General features: G+C 37.3%; 2 protein-coding genes across 6 annotated transcripts; one reads left to right on the forward strand and one right to left on the reverse strand.

Moving 5' to 3' along the window:
* Window positions 1-461: 461 nt before the first annotated feature.
* Window positions 462-13,963, reverse strand: ddi2 (DNA-damage inducible protein 2). Of its 5 annotated transcripts, XM_028002606.1 has the most exons (10): window positions 13,527-13,664; window positions 11,172-11,301; window positions 9,840-10,124; window positions 9,318-9,444; window positions 9,001-9,128; window positions 8,470-8,598; window positions 7,679-7,782; window positions 7,317-7,509; window positions 3,320-3,368; window positions 2,963-3,050 (listed from the first exon to the last, which is right to left on the reverse strand). In XM_028002606.1, the coding sequence occupies exons 1-9, from the start codon at window positions 13,662-13,664 to the stop codon at window positions 3,358-3,360; spliced, it is 1,245 nt and encodes a 414-aa protein (XP_027858407.1). In that variant the 3' UTR covers window positions 2,963-3,050; window positions 3,320-3,357. The 5 variants fall into 5 exon arrangements, 4 of the variants coding, with proteins under 4 accessions (XP_027858404.1, XP_027858403.1, XP_027858407.1 ...); XM_028002603.1 differs by lacking the exon at window positions 3,320-3,368 and having other exon boundaries at window positions 462-3,050; window positions 8,470-8,590; window positions 9,065-9,128; window positions 13,527-13,963; XM_028002602.1 differs by lacking the exon at window positions 3,320-3,368 and having other exon boundaries at window positions 462-3,050; window positions 13,527-13,962.
* Window positions 13,964-21,858: 7,895 nt separating this feature from the next.
* On the forward strand, window positions 21,859-25,481 carry LOC114134902 (tumor necrosis factor receptor superfamily member 4). Its single transcript, XM_028001765.1, has 7 exons — window positions 21,859-22,016; window positions 22,149-22,268; window positions 22,440-22,574; window positions 22,667-22,733; window positions 22,824-23,065; window positions 23,146-23,250; window positions 23,954-25,481. Exons 1-7 carry the CDS (start codon window positions 21,935-21,937, stop codon window positions 24,034-24,036), a joined length of 834 nt encoding a protein of 277 aa, XP_027857566.1. The 5' UTR covers window positions 21,859-21,934; the 3' UTR covers window positions 24,037-25,481.
* The last annotated feature ends 479 nt before the right edge of the window (window positions 25,482-25,960 follow it).

Raw genomic sequence — 25,960 nt, forward strand, 5'->3', positions numbered from 1 at the left:
ATGCAGTACTTATCCAACAGGAGGCTTGTACCTATTTGCTTAGTTAAATCCAGGTGGCCACGTTTTTTTTGGCCAGGCAGTGTATAATGCAGTCATGTACTCACATTTATTCAGGTTCACAGTCCAATTCAATAAATATTGTAGAACTTTACTTTTACCGCCCCTTTCTTATCGCTTTACACAAAAAAATAAATAAAATGGTACTGCAAATGCTAATTTGTTTTCAAATAAATAAAATGAAATAATGACAAAAAGTGCAGTCAGGACTCATTAAACTGGAATCTTTGAAAAGTAAAATGCAAGGGTTATGAATAACTTATAGCTGAACTGTGGATAATATTCCACTTCAATAAGAAACCAATGTTAGTAGTAAGATACGAAAGTTAAAAAACTATATTTCAAATACCTCACTACTTGTTTAGCATATGAATAATGAAAAATGACTTGAAACAGACAAAGTATACAAATATTAGTTTCATTTTATTTGCAATTTAAAATTTCTTACAAGATAAAAGTAAATAATGAAATCTGCCTGAATATTGTAGGTATGACTCAAATAAAGCCATGAAACTCCTTGATATATGATGCACTGACAAGATGGCCAGACTCAAAATGAGAAAGAAAAGGGATAATTTCAAGTATAAACACACTACGAGGATTTGACACATAGAAAGTTTCAGAACAAGAGCTTAAAACAGGTTCTGTAATCTACATGTTGGAAAGCTTTCGGATTGCAGAGTCATACAAACAGTACAAGATACCTTCTGTAAGAGACATGCTGAACCAGAAATGCCATCTACTCTCGCATTTAAATACAATTGGTATTTTAGTGATGTTTACTGTTAATTGAAAGATTTCCAATTATTTTTCACTTTGAATGTGAGCTGCTTACGTTCCCAATAGGCAGTTCTGTCATCATTTGGGCTACAAACAAGACAAACCGCAAAGGAGCACAGACTGTATTCATGATTAACAGATTTTTCAGAAAGAGAAACTTTGACTATTTAAGGGTTTGAGAATTAATTGTACTATTTGAATGTATTGACAAATCAATGTCGGAAAACAAAACAAGGCAAAAAAAAAAAAAAAATCAAATGATACCAAATTGCTTAAAAAACCAATTTGATTGATGGGCTACCCAAAACATCTGCATGCAAACACTCCTCACATATCTGTAATAGCCACAAACAAATGACCAGTTCTCTTGTTTCCTCTTAGACTTTCTTTATGACAAACCAAGAGACAGGATTCACTGCAAAAACACAAAATCCTACCAAGTATTTTTGGTCCAGTTTTTTTATTACATTTGAAATAAGATAAAACAAACTTTTCAGCAAAATGTAAGAGCTTGTTTTCAGTAAATAATTCCTTAATATTGATGAAAAAGTACTGGTTTCAGTGGCAGATTGAATTATAACAAGAGATTTTTCACTTTATAAGTAGAACTAGCACTTGAGGAATTATTTACATCATAAAACAAGCTCCTACATCTTGTTAAAAAGTTACTTGTAAGTTAAATCTGTCTTATTTCAAGCATATTTAAGGATATTTGAGTTACAAAGTAGACCAAAAAATACTAGATAAGATTTTGTGTTTTTTGTTCCCTGTGGCTTTTCCAAGCTCCCTTTCAAATAGGAGACTGAGACATCTGGATCTGCAACAAGGTATAAAGAAGACAGATGCTGAGTCGGGAGGCCGGGGACTCTTGTGTGATTGCTCATGAGTTTAGGTGGGCACAGTGATGCTGCGAGCCAGAAGAGCCAGTAGAGCGATCTCTACTACGCCGTGGGCTTGCTCGAGTGCCTCCACCGCCTCCCTGGCAGAAAAACCCGCTGCCTGGATCCTCTGGATGTGCTCGGCTGGGAACTGTTCCATAAAGGGACGTGGAGAGGGTGGGACGGGGGCCGGGGACGACGAAGGTGGAGGGGTCTGAGTGAGAAGAGTAGCAGACGAGGACGAGGTGCTTGTAACTTCCTGTGGCGGGCTAACAGCCGCTGATGCAGGGCTGAGGAAAGCTCGCTCCATCTGAAGGGAATCCGGGGTGTTGGCAGCTTGTCCGTCTGCGACTCCTCGTCCGTGCTGCCCCTCCGGTGGTTCCCTGAACTCGGGCACCGCTGCAGAACCGGGAGAAACCTCCGGCTCAGGCTGAGAACTGTCGCTAATGCAGGTCTCTTCTCTATCCTCTGAGCTGTCGGGGCACCGTGGCGGTTCGAGCCCTTCCCCTATTTCTGCTGCGTTTTCATGCAGACGCTCAGCCTGACCTTGGAGGTCAGGGACAGGACTCTCCGATGGTTTCTCGTCAGCAGCACAGTTAGCTTTGGCATCACTTGTTTCTGCAGCAGCTGCGTTGGCAGTAGAAGGAGCAGACTGGGTGTTTTCTGGCGTCGGTGTGCTTGGCTCGGGGGAAGCTTTGTCCGAGTCCTGCCCATGCGGGTGGGAAGGGGAGCAGGACATGCTGCGGTTCTGCGATTGCACCAGCAGCTCGTGGAGCTCCTTCAGTGCTGCCGCCAGGGACGGGATGCTGTCGGAGCTGGAGCAGCGGTCACCGTCAGGCTGCTCCCTCTCAGCGGAGTTGGCGGGACACGCCATTTCAACGGAGTCGGCCACTGCGGTCTCCGCCGCTTCGCTTTCGTTCACCTCCTGGTCCATGGGCTGTTCAGGCAAACACTCCTCATGTGAAGAGCTCTCCACCTGGTCAGATTCAACACCGTCAGCTGGCGCCACCCCACTGGGGTCCTGGGACTCACTGGCGAATATATCCGATGTTGGACTGGGAGTGGGGGACATGTTGGATTCGCTTTGGTGAGGCAGATGGTGGAAATGGTCGCTATGAGGTGGAGAAGCATCATTTTCTGGGGTCAAAGGTTCAGGAAGCTGTGGGGCCTGCTGCACGGCGGCCGGCGCAGACTGGGAGCGATCCAAGGTCGGATTCTGTGATTGACAACTAGAAGGGCTTTGAGAGGAAGAGGAGGGTATGGCCATTCGGTCTAAGGGTCTTGGTAATATAAATGGCGAGGGCTGCAGTGAGGTAGTTTGTCCATCTGCAGTGTCTAATATGGGAGAAAGCAGAACTGGGACTCAGTCAGCTGGACGACGTTTCAACCACATTTATAAATGTTCAGCTCTCTCACACTAATAACTTATGAACAATGCCACTTTTGCTATTTTTAAATGTTGTAAACTCAGGTTTAATACACCAATAAGTAAACATAAAAAGGTACAACAACCACACAGCAGCAAAATAACAGCAAAATAAAACACTAAATGATTCAACAGCAATGGACTTAGCTCTGGAAATGGTCTTGTGAGTTTGCAGTACCTGGTTGGTCGGGCCCTCTTCAGCTGTCTCCAAATGCATCAGTGCTCTCCTGCTCAGGGGTTAGGGGCACACACCACACACATCATGCAAAGGGACGGAGAAAGTTAGCAGTCACACACAGAGCATGCAACCAAACCAAACTGTCGGCCTTTTCACACATGTCAGATGTGAAAAGTGTCATCTGAAAACAACCTGAGCCCAGGCCGGGTTCTTCATCGGGATGTTCACAAACCCATCAGTCAACCGCAGAAGATGACCTCCTGAATGAAGTCACTTCGGCTGAACGTTTAAAATCAATTATTAAAACTTTTAATCTTATCATATATTGGTTTACTCCGACTGAGAACAAGCTGAGCATAATTTACTGCAGTTCTACCGCATTTATCAGATCATAAGAAATCATCGTGTTTGAGAAAATATTTTCAGCCAAGGGACTTCATTCATCTACAGTTGACCATTATTTTAATGTGACAGCAGTGAAGCGCTTCTTATAATTGCTAACAAATATTTCCGCTGCTGTTTTTGATCATTTATCTTTTAAATGAACTCCATGTATCTGAGATTGGAAGGGCTCTTAGCCTTCACCCCAGTCTTAAGCTTTCTACACAAACTCAAGCTTGAACTGTTTTGTTTCTGACTCACTAACATTAATATTAGGTCCAGTCAGAAGGAGAATGCTTGTAAACCTAAAAGGTTAGAGTTTAAGTGTGTATTTTACCCAGTATAATATATATATATATATATATATATATATATATATATATATGTATATATATATATTTGAAATATAATTTTTTATGAACAATTTAAAATTCAGTCTCTGAATACAGAAAATTTACATCAAATTCAAATTAGTGCAGCCGGTTCTAGTTTCTGAAAAATCGGTGAAATTATCTCTTGTATAATCAATCCACATGTTTTAAGTGCATCTTCAAAATCTCAAAATATTATAATACTCATAATTAATTTAAGTATATGTAAGTGTAACCAGGATATTTTTTTTTCCATTTTTGTTAGATTCACTTTTATGTATTTTTATTTAAAGATTTATTTTAAAATAAAATGCTCTTTTTCTTAATTTCTTTAGCACAAAAATAAACCAAACACTATTCAGTGTGTCAATGATCACGTGGCTTTAGGGTCACATGACCAGCTGCACGTCAGCGTCTTGAAGACAGCTGCTACTTACAGTATATGGCTGTTTTTCACCAGCCTAGGTAGGAGACGCTGCTGCAGGTAGGCTTCTAGCCGTTTGGTAAGCATTTAGCAAATGTCCATAGTGCTGTCTTTCACTCATACGCCTCTCAACCTTCAGATACGTGATTGTGGATCAAAACTTTCTATCGATCGCATGGTTTGACAAGTGGAAACTGGTGACGAAGCTGAAGTTGGATTCTGACTCCAGCTTCCAATTAGGGAAATGGCTAAAGGGCGATACCACCTAATTTTTCAATACCTTATGCATTTTAATTGACTCTAGTTTAAAAACTACAACACCTAGACTCTTCAAACCTGGACTGGATTATTCTGCTCTAATAGCAGAATATTTAAAACCATGTTTGTGATTTGTGAAACCTTTTTCTGATTTGTGAAACTTCAAAAAAGGTTGATTTCACCACTTTTTTTTGGGATCTCTGTCATAGTATAACTGCTCCAATTCCAAAACTACAACACCTAGACTCTTCAAACCTGGATTGGATTATTTTCAACTAATAGCAAAATATTTAGAACCATGTTTGGTATTTGTGAATCTTTTATCTGATTTGTGAAACGTCAGTGAAGGGTGATTTTACCACTTTTTTGCATCTGGTTTGCACTAGAACTGCTCCAGCTCCAAAACCACAACACCTAGACACTTTAAACCTGCACTGGATTATTCACAACTAATAGGAGAATATTTAAAACCATGTTTGTGATTTGTGAAACCTTTTTCTGATTTGTGAAACTTCAAAAAAGGTTGATTTCACCACTTTTTTTTGGGATCTCTGTCATAGTATAACTGCTCCAATTCCAAAACTACAACACCTAGACTCTTCAAACCTGGATTGGATTATTTTCAACTAATAGCAAAATATTTAGAACCATGTTTGGTATTTGTGAATCTTTTATCTGATTTGTGAAACGTCAGTGAAGGGTGATTTTACCACTTTTTTGCATCTGGTTTGCACTAGAACTGCTCCAGCTCCAAAACCACAACACCTAGACACTTTAAACCTGCACTGGATTATTCACAACTAATAGGAGAATATTTAGAATAATGTTTGTGATTTGTGTAACCTTTTTCTGATTTGTGAAACTTCAAAAAAAGGGCGATTTCACCACTTTTATTTTTATCTTGGTCACACGAGAACTGCTCTAATTCCAATTCTACAACACCTGGACTCTTCAAACCTAGACTAAATTATTCTCAACTAGTAGCAGAAACATTTTTCTGATATGTGAAACTTCACTTAACAGAGCACTGCAAAGATCTTTCCTTCCAACAGCCATCACCATCTACAATAACTCTTTGAATTAATGAGTTACACCAACATTTAATTTCTCATTGGGATTAATAAAGTGGTTTTGAATTAGAATTGAATTTGAAAAAAACTGCATGGAATAAGTGTGAATAGTAATCTAAACTTTAGTGAAGTTTCACAAATCAGAAAAAGGTTTCACAAATCCCAAACATGGTTCTAAATATTCTGCTATTAGAGCAGAATAATCCAGTCCAGCTTTGAAGTGCCTTGGTGTTGTGGTTTTGGAATTAGAGCAGTTCTAATATTATCTAAATGTAAAAAAGGATAAAAATTGCCCTTTATTGCAGTTTCACAAATCAGAAAAATGTTTCACAAATTTCTAACAATGCTGCATTAATTTTGTCTCAGGTTCATATTTGAAAACCTGAACTGTTTGACTTTTGCAGGATTGTTGTCGAGCCAGTATTTGTTTTGAGTTATCAGTACAAATCTGGCGCAATGTTGTTGTTTTTTCTGTGCAGATCTTTTTTTTTACTGGTGTGCTGAAATTGACTCTTAATTTAATTCTGTGATTTTCTGACCTGCTGACAGTAAAGTGAATATTAAACATATTTCTCTCCAATTTTTGGCTTCACAACTTCAAAGGCACTTGCCCTCATAAAAAGCTTAAGAACGATGTGCACCTCTAGTTTGGTGGTTGGAAGAGAAAATAAACTGGTTATTCATGAAGCTTTTATGTTTTATACATGGAGAAGGCTTGTTGCTCACAGATCTCCAATTTTGCATGTTCTTTTTGTTTATGAGCTTTGATATTCCCACTTCAGAGAGAACACAAAACGCAACGTATGTCACCAATTACCAGAGAGTTTCTGTTGATGGAAAATTGTCTCCAGTTTGTTGTTTTTGCATTCCTGCCACCGGATGTTTATGTTCGGTTTGCATTTTATTAATCTGATTTAGAAAAAATAACCTCCTACGTCTCGGCTTGAACTGCATGTTCTTTTCAGTTTTTCTGAGTAGGCGGCTCCGAGTGGTTCTGTCGAGCTCCTCAGACATCCATCTGAACTGCCATCCGCAGCAGAAGCTCATACTAGACTTTCATATCTTTGCATAATAAAAAGGTACTGTAAGTTGGCACTAATGCATCATTTTGGAGGGGATTTCCTCCAGATTTTGACTCAGTACAGAAAGGAAGACACCCACCATGAGCGGTACAGCTGACAGGTCCGTTACACCAATGACGAGATGCAGAAGTTAAGTTTCACCTCATAAATATCAGTTTCTCTGTAACCAGAAGCCTAGTTCTGATGACATTAGATCCTAATCTCATTTGACAGTGATCTGATCTCATCTTTTTCTTGAAACACATTCAAACTGTTGAAGTGATGACATGATGTGACTGGAAATTCAGATGAGTGCATAAATGAGGTTGCGAGTAAGAAGCTTTAAGTGGCACATGCAAATGTAAATCTAACAGAGCTGGAAAGAAAAAAAAAATAAATAAATGAAACCAGAGCGCTGACACAGCTTCTTACCACTCTCTTGTATAGATCTCTGAAGCGCCTCTGCCAGTTCTCTGTCAGCGATCTCCTCTGGACGCGCATCTTCACGTCCTTCTGGTCCGTACGCGAGCCGGGCGCACTCCGGCAGTTCCGCCTCAGACAGGAAGCGCGTTTCGGTGCCCGTGGTGCCGATAATGAGCAGGTTCTTCTTCAGGTCAATTGAACACTACAAGGAGAAGCGGACAGAAAACGTCCCTAAATTATCGAGAGGAAAAAAAAAAGCCTTTCTGCATGTGCATTGATAAATTACAATGTCATCAATATAACTCGTCTCAGTAAATTTTACTCTATTTATTTATTTTATCATCTAAATATACTTTTTGAATACAGCCAACCTGATGTCTCTTCAGCATGTCCAGGCCTAGCAGCATGTCCATCGGCTGGTCCTCCAATATGGAGAAAGAACAAGGAAGGAAGTCTCCTTCTATTTGGACCTGAGCTAGAAGGAAGAAAAAGGAGAAAAAGGGGAATAAAGACTTAAAGTTGTATCACGATTTTGTAAGGAAGGCATATGACTGTGTCACAGTAATTATAGCCCAACAAACACAAATATTGACCTTGAAAAACAATCCAATTTAGGATACTTATGTAGGACACCAGTCATGTAAAGAAGTGTTATTTGTAGCATTAGACTGCACACAGTAGCCCTGTTTAATCATATATTCAAAAATATTGTTATTTATTAATGTTTTCATTGAACAAACAGTGGAGAAAACAGTTAAAATAATCTGAACCATGTGGAAAGTTTTGGGAGTTTTTAAACATTATGAATTGATATTTATCGTGACAACAATAAATAAAAACTCTTTATCACAATAAATTAAAAAACAATACGATAAACCCAGATTTCAGAAAAAAATATTTTCTGCTGCTCCACAACCAGATAATATCAGGACATTTAGTATCCAAATAGTTACATTTAACCAAGCTCTGCTTGTTTGGATTTAAAAAATTTGATTCTGCATTCAGAAAAAAAGCCTCTAATCGCTTCACGCTTATTAAATCACAACCTGTGTTGTAAAATTAAAGAGGATAATGCCTGAGTGAATATAAAACCGTTATTGTTGTATTTTAATATACTACATTTTAACATGTTGAAGAGTTGTATTCATATGAAGCCATCTACCCAAATGAACTCTGCCGATGATCTTCTGAGTGCCCACTCCTTTGGCGATCCCCGCCCAACGCCGGTCCACCAGTCGCATGATGTTGCAGCGCTCTGCACACGCCTGGCTCATGATGGTCATCTGCGCTCCTTAACATGACAAACAAAAAACGGATAAAAGGAGGACAAAAATTGACAAAACAGGACTGAAAGGTGCAATTTCGGTATCAAACATACTGCGTCGTTTTAATTCATGCTTGAATGTCAGTTTTAATGACTGTAACTAAAGTCAGATACTGATGGCTGGTGAGTTAATGTTGCTTTTTACATGTATTCAAATATGACAGGACGACAAACAGAAAGGTAAATTCAAGTATAAAACAAATCCTGATCAACTAAAAGTGACATTCCCACTAACTTTGAAGCCAAGATATTTTTGAACATGCTGAAACTAAACCACTGTTCAGCGCTCGCATGTTTTATTACCGCTTCGTTTCTTGACCAACAAACTTGTAGAAACTTTATCAGGCATCAGGGTTTTATGTTCATTACCTGAGTCAACAAAAGCTTTCACAGGATGGCCATTGACTTTGCAGTTAATGTACAGCATAACCACCTGTCCAAAGCTTTCTGGGGCCTCCTCCATTGCAATTGTCATATTCTCCTCCACGTTGTGCTGCCTGGTAAAAGAAAGAAAGTTAAAACATGGTGGTCAAAGACTGAATTTTAATGCACGGTTGAATTAGGTTAGAAATGACAAAAATCATGTTCAAATTTTTCACTTTCATTATCAGTGAAACCAGAGCTGTGTTGTATTTTGTATTGCATTGAAGTAAGTTGTTATAGTGATTTTTTAAATGTTTTCCTACCTGATGTCCTCCTCAATCTTTGCCTGAGCTTCCAAATCAAACGGATCAGCGGTCAGAAGTCTGATTCGCTCTTGCTCTCTTCTGGCTCGATCCTGTTGTTGCTCCAGCAGCACTTTGGTGAAACGCTCTGAAAAAAAGAGGGATCAAATAACTGCTAGTTGGAAATCTGTTGATACAACACACGTATGTAGTTTACGCCACCAATTTGATCTTTATGCAAAACAAGCAAGAGGAAAGACATTTTTGAAAGTAAAAAAACTACGAAAAATCTTGTTTGCCAAAAATTGTGTATGGGAGATTGCAGACATGCTTGAAATTGCAGCAAATGGTTGTTCTAAAACGTGTTGACTTGAGAATACTAAAAACAAATAACACACTTTTCTGTGTTTCTCTTCTCAATTATACCCTACATAAAATCCTAATAAATTATATTGAAGTTTGTGTTGGTAATGTGACAAAAATATTTAAAAACTCCCCAGTTATTAAGCCTCTTTAAGGCACTAAAAACTTTAATGTGTTCACCTAAATCTCCACTCAGCAGGGCCTCAGCAAGTGGAGGGTTTCTCTCCTTGAGAAGGGAAAGCTCATGTGGATTGGATAATAGCATCTGTTGTAGTAAGGCGGGGTTGTCCAGGCCCTGTGGCGAAGAGCCGCCAAAGGCCATCGGCGAAGAAGGCTGTGTGGGGCGCGGCTGCGGCGGCGGTGGCTGCTGCGGAACTTGTTGCCGCGGCTGCGGGGCAGGAGGTTGATTGGGTGAAGATGAGGTGCCAGGGACTGTGATGGATCTGAAGTCGATACGGGGCAGGCCTGATGAGAAGGAGAAAGGGAAAGAAGTTAGACTTTTCAACCATCCATCCATCGACTCCAACCAATGGTGGTGGGGTGGAGGAGTCTAGAGCCTATCGACACCGGTCACTGGATGAAAGGCAAAGTACACGGGGAAACACAAAGACAACCACCCTCACACACATTCACACATAAAAGAAGTTAAGGGACACCAATAAATGTAATTTTAGTTTAACTTGTTTTTGGACTGTGGAAGGAGGCTTAAGAACCCGTAGAGAACCCTTGCAAGCACTGGAAAAACAGAAAGACTGGGACTTGAACATGGGACCTTCTCACCACCATGTAACAGAGAATATAATCCTTCCAGGCACAAACATGCACCGAGTTAAGAGCCTTTAGGGAGCGACGAATGACAGTGAAAGGCAAAAGCTAACCTGACACATGGGACATGAATAGCAGCAACGACAAAGTTTAAGGGAGGGAAATATATAAAATCAACTTTTTTGAGCCTTGTATCATGCCATAATGTTTATTCCCCAATCAAAACCATGCCTGGTATTGAAAGCAATCATATGAACTACGTCTCAGACCAATGCTCCAAAGAACGGTTGTAAACAGCATAATGGAAAGGCATTGTTGAAGGCAGAGTGAGTGCCAGAAAGAGCAGAAGCTTCTTAAAGAGACACACACCCAATTTCAAGGCAGGGAAGTCAAATGTCTTAAGTTATGCTTGATATACACAACATCTTTATAAGAACTGAAGGTAATATAGTTGCTTGATTGTGCTAAAAATGTCACTGCATGCCTGGAAAATACATAATACAACCTCTTTCACACTTTCAACTGTGTTTCACATCTCTAACCTGCATGTACATGTCTACAAGTTCGAAATTTCACTTGCACAAATTTTGCCGGTCGCTTGGTTGAAGGAGGACAAGCGATTGTCACCATATATATAAGTTCCAAAGGAAATAAATGCAGAGGGAGTGACGTTGCCTCCCGTGTGTCAAGCCCTAAAAGCTAATAAGCCAGACTGCTGGTCAAAGGAAATGTCAACAGACATGTTACCTGGAAAGGCTGGTTGAGTTTGTGGAGGCCTTCTGTCAGCTTGTCGAAGAACAACCACATCTCCATCCTTGACACCGTAAGTCCCCAAGGCACGGGTGGGGTCTTTTAGGGGCTGCTCTACATACGTGATCTGTTTGGAAGAAAGGTTAAGATTATTTAATCGATGGAGATCCCACTGCAGTCCAATCATGCTGCACTCACCACGAGCTATTTCTTATAAGTATCTTGTTCTAGTAAATTGAATTTAAAATACTACAAGAATTTTACCTGACAACAAGAGATAACATGAAACAGTAATTTGTCCTTTTGCATAATGAGTAATTTAATTTTTGTTGGAAAATAATAGAGGATTCTGTAATGTGGTGAAATATTACAACATATAATCATAATAGTTTTGCAACACATTGCAAGATCTCAGTTCTGATTAATCCTCATTTATTTTTTCACTTCTATCATCACAATGATCACATCAACCGCATTGAACTTCAGCATCTTGGTCAGGAAGATCTGGAACAAACTCATTTGCTGGCCAACTAGATTACAGACAAATAAACTTTGAATGCATGGGAGAAATTTAAAATATTAGGTCCCACTAAATCTTGCATCAAAGCAGATTTTGGAAAATTGGAATTGTTATATTGAACACATTTTAATTTTTCTTTTTTAAAGTGGTCTCCAGGCTTTCAGAGAATCGTTTTCAATAAAAGATTTCTGTGGATATAAGCCCATTTCTTTGTAAAAAAAAAGTGTCACATTGCAACACTTGATAACTGTTATGAAGTAACAGCATTAATAGTTGTTTTTTTTGTTGTTTTAAATAAAATGATAATGTGAAAGCTTGGTATTTTTAATCAAGGTTATTTTAGTCAGAGAATATACTGGTCTATGTCCATGGACAGCATGTCTAATGCAACAGTTTATCTTAATTTAACATTCTTGTTTTCAGTATGTTTAGTAGAGATCTGTATGAATGTAAAAAACAAACAGTTATAGACACAGTTATAGTTTCGAGCAGAGAATAGAGATTAGTATTATCAGATTCACCGCTGCCTGCTTTTTCTCCTAACACACTTTATATTCTGTAACAGATATCCAAATAACCAGGACCTCTACATTTCTGACACAGTTCATGGATCTTCTGGAAAAGGAGGCCTACATCCCAAATTAAAAATCTTAGAAGATTCTGTTAGAAATCTGGCAAAGTATTCCAGAAGACTGCTTTTCCGTCAAACTAAATCAGTTAATTTTTGTACAGTCTTAGACCAAAGAGTATACAATTATGTGTTAATGCATTCTATTTAAATTTTCTTAAATGAAAAATATTTAGAGATCCACCGATCAGGCCTTTTGTGGTTGATACATATTCCAATGTTTTTTAAACTGAAGCGATTATCACAGTATCGATTTACACATAAAATAATTTTTTTCTTGCTCTTTTTCTATTTTTCCTAGTGTTTCCCACCCAACGTGAAGCTGTTGCTGAACTGTAGTGCTTCTTCAGTAACAGATTGCTGGACGCTAAGGGAAACACATTTTGTTTTTTTTGGTACACACATATGTACCAAAATATGTAATTAGTTTTAATAACTGCACAGTATTTTTTATATGCTCTAAATGTGTACATATCTTTACTTTTGTGTAAAACTACATGCTTGGACTTTGGTGCTGGGACACCTGAATTTCCCTACTGAGGGATAATAAAGACCATTTTTCTTAAACTCAAAAGAAGACCACATTACACATGATTCAGTGATATATTTATAGCTAATAAATGGGATTTCTTTGATTTGACGCTTTTCATAAATATGAAATAAAACATGACTTCAGTATTTGATCCGTCAATCTCTGTTTGGACCTGATCAAGGGAAAAATGGTCTACTTCCGACCTCTAGCCAGTCGATCGGTGCATCTAAATAGTTGTTAGTTGAGATCAAACACAAGGCCAATGAAAACACTGAACTTTCCAACTGGTTCCTAAAACAAAAATAACAGCAGATTTATACAGCTGTGTTTAGTGTTAAAGCTGTTAAAAATTCACCGGACCTTAAGCAATGAGCTTACAGTTTCTCTTTATCTTGATAACCCAACCAGAAACATTTAGCTACAGATAACTACTTAATTTGCTCACATAACAGTTAACTTTACAGGTTTGACAGTAATCTCACGCTGTGGTAGATGACTCTTTTCCTATAATGTCCTAATAAATGAGTGAAAATATGTCTAAAAGCATATCTGTTGTTAATAACTCATGTTTCGCAACAGCTCAAGCGTCAAATCATCAACAGTGCGATTCATGCTATCTACGTTAGCTGCTAGCTGAGTTAGCTCCGCGGCTACATCCAGTTTGGGTCTTGCCTGGATTTCCCCAGCTGGGATTCCTGACTCCAGTTCACAAAGTGCTACAAAGTCCCTCAGCTCCAGCTCCGGGGACACGTCGAGGGCAAACGTGGTTTCTGGGCGATCCCTCGGCGCGCAGAAAACGGTGACCAGCATCGTTTTGTGGGAGCGGGGGGTGGCAGAAACAGGAGCAGTGGACAAACCCTGTTCTTCTACAACAGAATGCGGTTAGTGTAGTTCCTTGTGTCACACAGGAAAACACGATCACTACGCGGATTTTCCGAAAAATTGAAACGTGTATGTCGGTACAAATCACATCAAAAATCGAAAGTAATGTGAAATCGAAAGTCAGGCACTGTTTGGACTCAGTTGGTGAACGCCTGATGTGACAGTTTCTCTTTTAAGAACAACAAAATATTAAGTATTGCTCAACAGTGCCACATGATTTACGGCATATCGCACAACAGTACTTTCTTCATCTGTGGTCGTTGCAAGCATTTCATGGGAAAGTGCACCGCCTACAGGAAGGAAAAGGGTAATATACACAATAATTATACTTAGCGCTTCAACATATTTTTTACTCAAGTAAAAGTAAAAAGAAGACGCCCAAGAAACTTCTCAGGTAGAAGTTAGCAAAAGTACAATTTACATATTTTATGGGATTGCCAGGATCTTACTAGCAAGGGATCCAATGAGCAATCCAAACCATATATTGAAGCTTAACTTGCCACTTGACCCAAACTTTTCTATTTTGAGATTTATGTCATTGCGTGGTTTGGAAAGAAAGTTCAAATTCTCAAAATCTGTTTAATGGTGTCATTGATAACAATAAATGTTTGGCTCAAAGCTGTACCTCCCACACATCAGCAGTGGCAAGAAGGTTTAGATGTCTATGTAATGGAAAAAAATACTGCATGTTTTTATTTGAAGACTTGTTTATAGGCACGTGGTTTCATGTTATTAAACAACATGCCACTTTGGTGAGATGAAACTATTTGCTAGCTTCACTTGATGTATGGATAAATATATTTTTATTCATCACTTATTTTTGGAATGCTATTTCTTCATGTTGTTCTGTGTTGCATAATGAGAGGGCAACAATTTCTTGAATAAGCATGATCAAAAATAGATGGAATCAGACAGACAAAAATACAAGGTAATGCACAAATGTTGGTAATTTAAAGAGTAAAGATGAAAAAAATAAGTAAATAACATAATTACAAATTAAATTCAGGCAGAAGAGGCACTTTTCTAAATTCTGTTTTCTCAACATAAAATTTATGAAACCAGTATTTACAGTAGATAAAATACAGTATGTGTTAAAGCTGGGTAAATTACTTCCACCTAATCTTCAAATGATACAGCATTTTCAGCCTGATCTGACTCTGGTTATTGTGGTACACTGTGTATCACTGAAACACAGGTGTTTAAATGTGCTATTAGTGACATAAATTGACAGAAATAGCTTCTCTTTGTACAAACCTTTGCAACTTTTTATGCCACACTGACAGGTGTGCAGAAAGTGCTCTGGTCTGGTCTAACTACCTAATATGCCGCCTTCTTTTATTTATTTTTTCTGAGGCTACAAAACAAATGAACTGCAGCCGAATGTAGGAATTATTAACTTTATTGCTTAAAGCTCAGTGTTGACTTTTAAACGCTCTTCTTTGGCTCCAAAAATCACAATTTGTTATAAAGACATGCAGAACCAAACACGGAGAAGCAGCATTCAGCTACTATGCACCATAAATCGGAAGCAAACTTCCAGAAAACTGCAAAACAGCTGAAACACTGAGTTCTTTTAAATCAAAAACCCACATGTTTAGAGTTGCTTCTGACCAACATATTTGATGTGTGTTGATGATTTTAATGCTGACACTGTAATGTAATGTCTGTTACTGGTTTCACAATCGGTGACTGTGTGATGTGTTTATGATGTTTTTATTTTTTAAATTTTCATGATGTAAAGCACTTTGAACTGTCTTGTTGCTGAAATAAGTTATACAGATAAACTTGATTATTTCTAGAAAACTGGAAACTGGATAAAGCCTGCATTTATCAGGCTTTATCTTCATTTCATTGAAGAAAATTCTGGCATGTCCACATCTTTATCTTATTAACATATTTAACCAATGTTTTAATTGAACTGTAGGCTCCTGGTGAGATGGCTCTTTAGACATATGTTTTTGTGTAGTTTTGGTAATGCATTTTCTTATTTTCTTTTTTAGAATTTAAACAAATGGGACCAAATAGATGCTGAGCATCTGTATGGTCCCATTGAACCTTGAGGAACTGAACCTTGAGGAACTCCACATGTTATTTTTTATTTTTTTTAATTTACAGTTACATAAAGACTCAAAATAGTCTTAAGTAAGACTCCAATTAGGTAAGTGCTGTGCCTGAAAGTATCACCTAGTTCTTCTTCAAGTGGTCTATATTATTATCAACTGTGTTAAATGCAGCGCTGAGAGTAAGTAAGACCAAGACTGACATGGTGCTATTATTTGTATTGAAGCAGACCTTTACCAACCCACCTACTGCCTCCACCAAAAACTATTTGGCAAGTATAAGAATCATGTTGTTATTATTACTGCAAAATGCATTTATCAGGCTTTAAACGCACATCAGTCAAAGAGGCTTTGTTATTTTTCAATTATCTATTATTATTGCTATGGTTACATGTACTGTGGTTTAATAATAGGAAAATCATGCTAATTAGGATCTTACATGAAAAACATTTTCCTTATCAGTGTTGCTTGTTAGTGTCTAATTCATATAAACACATTTCTGCATTTGTAAAACCACAGTTACCATGTTAGCTTGCTTAGTTTTTCCCAGCTTAAGATTTTCTGCTGTGCTCACAGATAAGATCAGAGTAACCACAGTCTTCCTTCTTTATTATTCCAGATACAGGTTGCTGATGCTGCTACCGGAAACATACATCAGAGCACATCCTGTGCATCGAGGTATGACTGACTTCACATCATAAAAAGACAGAAAAAGGTTAAAATTGAAAGACAGTTTAAAGAAAAATTTTTATGTTAGGCATATGGAGTTTTTATTTATTTAAATGTCAATATCAAGACATTAATGATATATATTTAGGCACCAATGAAAGACCAATATTATTTATTTTGTGGAAAGAAACTCCATATATTGCAACTTCATTTTAGGCAAAACTACAATAGATATATTTAAAATGTACATTATTATTACATATAAAACTTGCACACGTTTGTATAACTCATACTTATATTTAGCTCAATGTTAATTGCAGTGGTAAAAAAGTTTACTTTCTTGAGTTGTTTTCTACACTAGTGTGATACATTTCTTGCAAAGCAGGAGTATTTTAATTATTAGTCTTAAATGACAAATTTTATGTTGAGTTTTATCTTCCCAGAAAATACATCATTAGAGGTTTTTGCTGTTTCTACAAAAACAAAAGTGGTTTATGGGTTATTTTCCTTTTATGACAATGCAAAATTCTGCATTGATGAGACTTAATTTCTCAGAAGAATATGTATTATAATCCCTACATACACATCAAATTTGTTTAGTGGTTTTGGGTGGAATAAAATCAAGAGTGCACAGGGTTTGCACAAGACAAAGGTGATCTACCGAAGGACGTTTTAATAGAGAAGTCTAGAATTACCGACTACTTCATTTATTTTCTGAGAAGTGAAGCAAATCTTCAGAAAAAAAAAGAAAATAGTATATAGTAATATTCACACAAATGAAATCATACACAGAAACCAGAAATGTGCATAAAGTGTAATTAAAATATCTGTAAACGTACTTGATCCAAAAAGGAAGATTCTGGTTTGTTATCTTATGAGCAATAATTTTTGGTGAACTATTTCCCCAATTTAAAGTAGTAGCTCTTAGTACTCTTCTCTTCATGTGAGGTCAAATAGAAATAAATACTCAGGTTCTCTACTAATTAAGATGTTTATCTCCTGGTAATTTCAGGTTGTGAGTAAAAGATTAATGCATCGCATCTGAAACTCATTCACAGTTTTCAAAGTAATGTTAAACTGACTTTTGACAGTATTTGAGCAGAGTTACAGAAGTGCCTTTCATAAAAAAATCAACCTGTGTTTTCGCTCGTACTTATAAGCTAGTTCAAGCAAGGGTGGAGGTGTTTTCGACATCCGTTTACTAAGAAGCATGCTGGTGAGTGGTTGTATATCTTGCAGGTTAATCATCAGTGTGTGGTTATTTCCATGTGCACTCCATATGCAAACGCACACTGTCATGTTCTTACCGAAAAGCTGCTAAGTTTCCGTTACCTTTACCGCAGTGTACTTTTTCCCTCAAAAAAGAGGAAATGGTCCAGATAAAGGTTAGAAAAACATAACAAAAATACTTCTAGTGTAAATTTTAATTACTGAAGATAATGTTTTGTTTCCTAACTATAACCTCTATTGTAATGGAGACTGCTGAAAAGACTGGAAAACACAGATTTCAATCTTAATCTCCCTATAATAGACAGTACAAAGAAAAACATATTTTTAGTACTTAAATCACCTTATTATCTTACAGAGCATTGTAGGTTAAAGTAGTTGCTATAACAACCATTTACTTGAAAAGTTCAAGAAGCAAACGCTTGGAAACAGATTTATGCAATGCCTATATGAGATTCTGAGCTAATTACTTCAGAAACAAATTCAAAACTTAGCATGAGACTGAGGCAGTTTTTTCAGTGTTAGGAACTAATCTTTGCCTCTTATTCAAGAAAAAATGGTTTAAGAAGTCCAAAAATAACTCAGGAGACCCCAGAGGCAGCAAATTTTCCAAAATCAGGAGTTAGAAGGAAAACAGTCAGCAGTTTTACTTCCATATAGCAGTTGACTGTATGGTGAGCTGAGACAAAGATTAAAACTGTAGCCGTATTTGAGTTTATACTTACTAAACAAAGCCAAAACTTGTATGCATCAAGACTGGCTTACTAAATATACTGGGTAGATTTGTTTTTAATTCTGTGGCACTACATTCCAACAGAAAATGAGCAGGAAAAAAAAGGGAAGACATGCAGCAAATTCCCCAAGATCAGGACTTTAACTCTGGACAGCTGAGTCAAAAACCAACAGCTTGCAAAGAGTAACTTCCAAGTTGGATACTTTGTTTTACAACTCGTTAGCTTCCAATCAGGGCAATTTATAAATCTATTAATGTAAGGTTTCTTTTTTGCTGCGTTACAATACACCATGCCAAAAACTCATGAATGAAGCCAGTGTTAATGTTATTCTTCAGGAACCTGGACAAAGTTTGAGTTACCAGAACCAACATAGTTATTGCATGATATGCACAAAATATTGACTTACCTGGAATGAACTCGCCAACATTATTATACTTAACCAAAGATGTGACAGTAATCTTGCTAAAAAGTTGCCTCTATCTGAGAAATGTCAGGCTTGATAGAACTACTCCAGCTCTTAATGTGGTTTTGTCTCATCATCATCTAAAAACATAGAGTTTGTCCTCAGTGTATAGACAGAGATGTTCTTATGAGGAGTTGTTTGGACTTGGATTGGTTGAGCCTGAATGAATAAATCTGGCATATGACTCATCCTAGAACTTGTTTTTATCTAGCAGCTGAAATCGAACACTGAAGACAGACAACTGGTCACTCATACTACAAAAAGGATCCGTAATCGATGTAGAGGAGGATATTAACAAAAAGGACTACAGCTGAATATACATAGGATTCTAACTTTTTAAAACTATGTGTGAGTATTAAAACTTTCTAACTTGTCAGTTTTAGTTACCCTCTTTATTACTAAAATTCCATTAAGATCTCTTAATGGAAGATGAAAATCTTCCATTAATTGTTTTCCACCTAATGTGAGAACTGGTTGCAGGGATACCACACCCAAAGGGAGCATTGCTGGAGAACCAACCCAGTAATACTCTTAATTCAAAAGTTTTCAAAGTTTGAAAGAGCTATCCCCCTCCTCCCAAACTACATAATTGCTATTATTTCTGTAAACGTTTTGCTGTTGCTAAGCCTCATATTCCAGACAGTCATATGTTTCACTGATGTTGTGGTGTGTCCCTGCTTTAGCTACGTGTAGCGCTACAACATATGAAGCTTCATTTACCTTGTCATTTATAATGCTAAAAGTATGAACTTTCTACAACAACTGCTAAAATAAAAATAAAACAAAAACTCGTGTTTGTGGCAGTGGAGCATATTTTAGATCCAGCCCATGAAAATCCCAACTTTATGGTCATTTAGTCAAATTTTTGTTGACTAAGACTACCTCCTTACTCACTATAACTTTGGGCAGTGAAAATCTCTCAATTTTATTTCTGTCACTGGTGTGGGATAGTTGGCTGAAGTCCACAGTTACGTTTTCATTTCTTTTCACCTTCATGTCACGACCCCCACCAAAGAGCTATGGCATGTCTCTCGTTGAAAAGCCCTGCTCCAACTCATTGTAACTGCATACTAAGGTGTTCCTACACCAAAGGGATATTTAGTCCCTGGGTTTGCCTTTGGATCTCCTTGCAGTGGGATTTGACCTGGAAAACCTCAGAAAGGAGTTATTTTGATCAGATGCATGAACTCCTTTAACGGATGTTTCCATTTTATGCAGATCCAAAAATGTGATTCCAGAGTGCAGAGTGAACTGGTTTCCTAGGAAGGAAGACAATAAGGAAGGAAGTATGCGTAATAAACTACAGCTTTGACAAGATGAGGTCTGCGTACCACTTATGAGGTGGAACTATTTGCCTCAGGGAAACCTGCTCCAGGTGAGCTCCTCCTGATCACACCGGATGAACATCAACTGCGGGAGTCACCTGCCAGTCACACCCTGCATTGGGAGAAGGTAGGAGCACGCACACACACACACCGCCACACACCCCAGACACACACTCCAACCCCTGCACATCTCTGAGGATATGACATACAGTGTAAAAGTTAAATAATTTATTATAATTCTTGGGTGATAAAAGACCACTAAAACAGTTTTGCTGATTTTATTGAATGTGTAGAAACACTAAGGGAACTTTGATTACTCGGCATAAGTAAGAAGGAGAATAAGAAAGTGATGTAACAAATACATGGAACAATTTTAAAACTAGGTAATAAAATAAAATTAAGAATTTAAATAAAGGAATAATAATATACAGCCACATTCATTAAATTAGAATACGTGTACGTAAAAAACATATTTAGGAGTATATGCAGATTCATTAGACACAGACTGATGTGGGCTTAATGAAAAGTATGTTTAACACTTGGTTAAAGTTGCTATTTTCTAAAAGTAATTTTAATGTAATAAACAAACCTCAATGGTATGCATAATCTGAGTCATTTACTGTGTATGACTGCATAAGAAGATACATTTAAAGATGCAATAATGATTCTATGTAAATGCCTGATGGGTCTTTGACATCTTTTTCTTTAATGAGTTAACCAATGCAATTGCTTAGGCAACATCCTCAGTCACAACCTGAAACTACTGACCTCCTTTGTGGGGAATGATGGTTAGAACAGAAAGAGCTAGAGTCAATGAAATTACTAGTTCAAAGATCAGACAAACACGTTTCACAGAGGTGAATTAGTACCTCACCGTTTGAACATTTTAAAACCTGACTAGAACATTTTTATGACTGATGGTTTCGGGAATGCTTTTTCCTGTCCAGTAAGCATTGTGTTACACTGGCTTAAGTGTGGAGAAGCAAAAATATGAGCTGCTTTTTCAGCAGGTTTAGCTTTACCAGCGTTTCTTTATTAAAGGAAGGAAAATTAGTTGATGGATGTAGCATGTGAATCCAGAGTTGGACAAGGAGGGAAATCAAGGTAGATGGCCCATCAGGCTGGTGGGCTCTAAAGCACAAAAGTGATTAATAAAACAGATTTTATATTTACAAAGAGAAAACGTAAACGACAGTGGATTTAGTGTGGAACCTTGTTGAACACCTCTGAGAAGTCAGTAACCTTCATGGAGAAATTGTAATCTAACACAGAAGGACATTATTAATAACTTAATTCCTACAAAAAGGATCAGGTTTTGTTGGTTTTATTTTTTGTTGCTATATTTTTAGAGACACATAACTTCATCCCTTCTAAGTTTATATGTCATAAGATTTTCTTTTATGGCAATTCTCTATCTTTTTTAAAAATAAAATAATAAAAAAGAGAGATTGTTTAAGCTTATTAATGGGGAGAGTTATGAATGAGTTTTGAATTTATGAATGTAAATAAATAATGTGCTTTTGAAATTAGTTTTAGCTTTAAAGCTGTAGATTTTCAGATATCCAACCATATGACTGACATAGTGGGTTGGGTTTTTTTTTTTTAAGGGGAAAAGGCAACGTGATGCCGACTAAAAGCCCACACAAGGGTTCCTGTTTCACAATCGAGTGGAGCTGTGCACAAGCAACCTTGTGTCACGACTCACAGAGAACAACTTAATATGTTTCTGTTTAATCTGTTCATCTTCATTTTGACTCTTAATGTGTTTATTGTTGATTCAGATGCCGCAAAATGTAACAAAGGTAGGAAAAATAACCTTTTGGGTGTTTTTTAAAAAATTGTGTAATGATGTAGAATTTTTTTTTGTTTCTGACTTTTTTCTGAAGTACTTAGAAGTTAAACTTTTGTTTTTCTCCAACTTGTGAAATATGTAGGTGAGAAATTGACGGAATCCCATAGAGGCAAACTACTATGTACGCCGTGTGGGGAAGGAACTTTTCGGGCAACACCAAAGGATTCTAAAAGTTGTGATGCATGCACTCTGTGTGATGAAGGTAGTAGTAAAAGCCTTGCTAACATGTACTGACTAAAAGCTGTTCTGTGAACAGCCAATGAGAAAGTGTAAACATTGAATGAAGCCTTCTGTCCTTTAGCTACTTTTTACAAATTAAACCAACGACTCTGTAGTTTAAATCCTAAAATGTATTATTTTTTGGGTTTTACAGAATTAGGAAGCTTCATCAAAGATAAGTGCACCACAGTGAAAAATACTGTATGTGGATGTCGTGATGGCTTTGTTCCATTTTCAAGCGATTCAGGCGTCTGTAAATGTGACATAGGCTCTGGACTGGAAAATGGAGGTAAGGTATAGACTCAAACAAACTTCTTAGGTTCTATTATTTGATCCAAAGGCTGAAAACTTAATTAAAACAATTATTTTTCCCACTGGCAGTTTGTTCAAAGTGCAAGGAAGGTTATTTCAACAAGGATATTGACAAACCATGTCAAAAATGGAAAGAGTGAGTTTCAATAGTTGCACACCATTTGAAACCTCAAGTACACATGTAGCTAAAAGCTGTTGTTTTTGTCTTTTGTCTTTGTTATTGCAGCTGTAAGTCTGCAGGGATTAAACAGGCTGGAAATTCAACCTCTGACGTCATGTGTAAGGAGATGATAAATGATAGTCAGACCACTGTAGCCCCCACAGCAATCAAAAAGGTTTTCCCCTCACTTTCAACGACACGCCGTCCACATGAGGGGGCTCCAACACAGACACTCTCAAGTACCACCACAACTACTGTTCAGTTAACCACTGTGAGAAACACAATGCAGCTCACAAGCATTCACATAGGTAAGACTTTTCCTGCTTTCTGTCACGCTCAGATTTTAGGGTGATGTAAGCTGTAGCTGGACTGTCTCATCTTATTCCAGGTACGGCCATTCTCATTTTGGGAATTGCTGGACTGCTCGGGCTGACAGCAATAACCTGCAAGCTGCATGTTACACCCTGCTGGAAGTCAAAACCAGCAGTACAGAGTAAGTTAAAGGCAATCTGGGCTCACAGGTCTTAATTTAGTGACAAAATATACAGCTCTGGAAAAAATTGAGACCACTGCACTGAACATTCTAGTTGTTCTGCCTAATATTGATTTCTGAACTCTTCCTGTTTAATATTAAAACATTTGTATTGTTGTTTCTAAATGAACATGAACTTATTTTTGTTCCATTATTTGAGGTCTGCATCTTTTTGTTATTTTGACCATTTCTCATTTTCTGCAAATAAATTCTGAATTTATGCTTGGAATTTCAGAGACATGTTGTCAGTAGTTAATAGAATAAAAGGACAATGTTCATTTTACTTAAACATTTACCTACAAGGAGTAAAGTCAGAGAAAATGCTAATTTTAAGTGGTCTCTTAATTCTTTCCAGAACTGTATATATTCATTTAAGTGCAAGAACATTGGAGACACCTGTAGTAAAAAAAGTCATTCAGTTTTTATACTGGAATAAGATGCTAGTGTGTTTCTCCTGCACAGATGATTTTCCATTTTAACTTACCATCAAACAACACATTATTTAGTAAATAAAAACATTTGTATGCATTTTATTGACTGTCTAAGTTATTTTTTGTGTTTTTTGATTTAATAATCCAAGATGGTTTGGCATAGCATAATGGAAAATAGTGGTAAATGTTTCCTAATTACTTTTGTCTTAATCATATGTACATTTTTGTTACAGCCAAAGACTCTTTGTGTCGGAGGCCAGTTGAGGAAAGCGGTGATGGCAGTGAGTCCTCTTTGAAACTAAACCCAGAGCCGTGAGATGAAGTTTTTCTTTGACGAAAATCCTCATCTGATACTTCAGAGAGTCATCCCTGGAAAAGTTTAATTTACTGCAGACCCCTCAGATCCTCCTTGTATTGTTTGTTGTGTGTTACATAAAACACAGAACATCTGCATTGTAACAGGTGTGTTTTTAATCTATACTGTGGTCAAAATTTGACAGTTTGTTCTGTGGTAATACAGTGTAGGATTTTTGAATTATACTTCGCTTTTTAAAACTGTGAAACCATTCAAGGTAGACATTTGTATTCTTGATGTTATACTTCTTAGGAGGAATTATAATGGCTGACATGGTGTATATGGTTTTTTTCTCATAAGTATACATTTGCCAGTACTACCTGGTGAATTTTTTTCTATATGCATTTATATGGAGGTTTTATAGACCTTCTGCTGACATTACACATGCTCTAATAGGGCTGGGACAACTCTGAGAAATATGCACTTTGAACAATAATGTGGGTATAAACTATAAAACATACCCTATACAAATGTTAAAAAAAAGTATAGAACAAAATTTCTCTTTTTCATTTACATTGCTTTTAAGTTTCTTTGTTGTGTTATTCAGTATTTTCTTGGTCTGTTCCAACAGTCGTATGTCTCTTTTGTACAAGATAAAAAAAAAATCTGTTTTCAGAAATATGTGGGGTGAGGGAAAGTACCACATGGAGCAAAATGTGCTTCTTTTTCCCCCCCACCAAGAGTTGCCTCCTCTGTTTTCTTGTTCTGGTGTTTGGAAAGACTGATATTGTAAATGTGAATACTTTCATGTTGTTTGTGCCTTGCTGGAAATATTTTTCAGATTAGTGCAGTCAGAGGAGTATGAAACTTTGCCCTAATTACCTTTCACCATTTACCAGATGAGCACTAAGTAGCTTTATGCCTGGTTGCGTCTCAGTGAGTTGTAAAATCGACCCGAAAGGAAACTGCAGATATGTTGATTCATTCTAAGAATTGAAGGTTCCTTTCAAGAAGGTGATATTGGTTTAGGTAGGAAAAATATTTAAAAATACCATGACTGGATTAATTTTGTATTTGTTTATTTTATTTTACATTAAAATGAACATGTTACATATGCAGTGTAAAGTAAAGTGTCCTCTATTCAAGTTTTTCTGAAAATGTATTATTTATTGAAATAATATCACTTATACTGATGTAAAGTTATGAACATGTTACTTCTATAGCTTTTGGAACTATGTATGAGCAATGGTGGGTTTTTTTTTATACCGATGACATCTCTCTGTCTGGCCAAGGGGGAGACACCACAATGGAAAAACACAAAGCAAAACCAAAACAATTCTCTGTTGAATCCTAAATAGTTTTCCTGCTCATGTTCAAGTTACTAGTTCAGTAGCGTTGGGCGCCCTCATGTGGTATGTAAAGTTTAGGCACTGTAAAAAAAATAAAGAAAAAAAATAAAGAAAACATCAGAGACTATTGTTGTGTTTTTTTTTTAGAAGTCTGGGATGCTTTTTACTACCTCTAGTTTAAAATCTAGAGCTGGATAATAAAATTAAAAATCGTCTTGATCGTGAAATCATATAAAAGAAAAAAGCGGACGACACAACGGTGGTGGGCCTCATCAGAGACGACAACGACCTGGACTACAGAGAGGAGGTGGAGCAGCTGGTGGACTGGTGCAGAGACAACAACCTGATCCTGAACGTTGACAAGACGAAGGAGATGATCGTCGACTTCAGGAAAAACCGGCCCAGCCACGCTTCACTGCACATCAACAGCTCGGCTGTGGAAGTGGTCAGCAGCACCAAATTCCTGGGGGTGCACATCACTAACGACCTCACCTGGACTGGGAACACCAAGTCTCTGGTCAAGAGGGCACAGAAACGTTTGTATTTCCTGCGGAGGATGAGAAAAGCCCACCTGCCCCCGCCCATCCTCAAGACGT

The sequence above is a fragment of the Xiphophorus couchianus genome, chromosome 20, assembly GCF_001444195.1.
Source record: "Xiphophorus couchianus chromosome 20, X_couchianus-1.0, whole genome shotgun sequence".
In the NCBI taxonomy this organism is placed as follows: domain Eukaryota; kingdom Metazoa; phylum Chordata; class Actinopteri; order Cyprinodontiformes; family Poeciliidae; genus Xiphophorus; species Xiphophorus couchianus.

What these genes read in the sequence shown, in the direction of transcription:
- LOC114134902 (XM_028001765.1), top strand. Translation starts at nt 21,935, where the DNA reads ATGTTTCTGTTTAATCTGTTCATCTTCATTTTGACTCTTAATGTGTTT. An exon ending in TGCCGCAAAATGTAACAAAG is followed by an intron (nt 22,017 to 22,148) that starts GTAGGAAAAATA and finishes TGAAATATGTAG; the next exon opens with GTGAGAAATTGACGGAATCC. An exon ending in ATGCACTCTGTGTGATGAAG is followed by an intron (nt 22,269 to 22,439) that starts GTAGTAGTAAAA and finishes TGGGTTTTACAG; the next exon opens with AATTAGGAAGCTTCATCAAA.
- ddi2 (XM_028002602.1), bottom strand. Translation starts at nt 13,664, where the DNA reads ATGCTGGTCACCGTTTTCTGCGCGCCGAGGGATCGCCCAGAAACCACG. An exon ending in CCTGCTGAGTGGAGATTTAG is followed by an intron (nt 9,445 to 9,839) that starts GTGAACACATTA and finishes TCTTTTTTTCAG; the next exon opens with AGCGTTTCACCAAAGTGCTG. An exon ending in CATCGGCAGAGTTCATTTGG is followed by an intron (nt 7,783 to 8,469) that starts GTAGATGGCTTC and finishes TCTTCCTTCTAG; the next exon opens with CTCAGGTCCAAATAGAAGGA.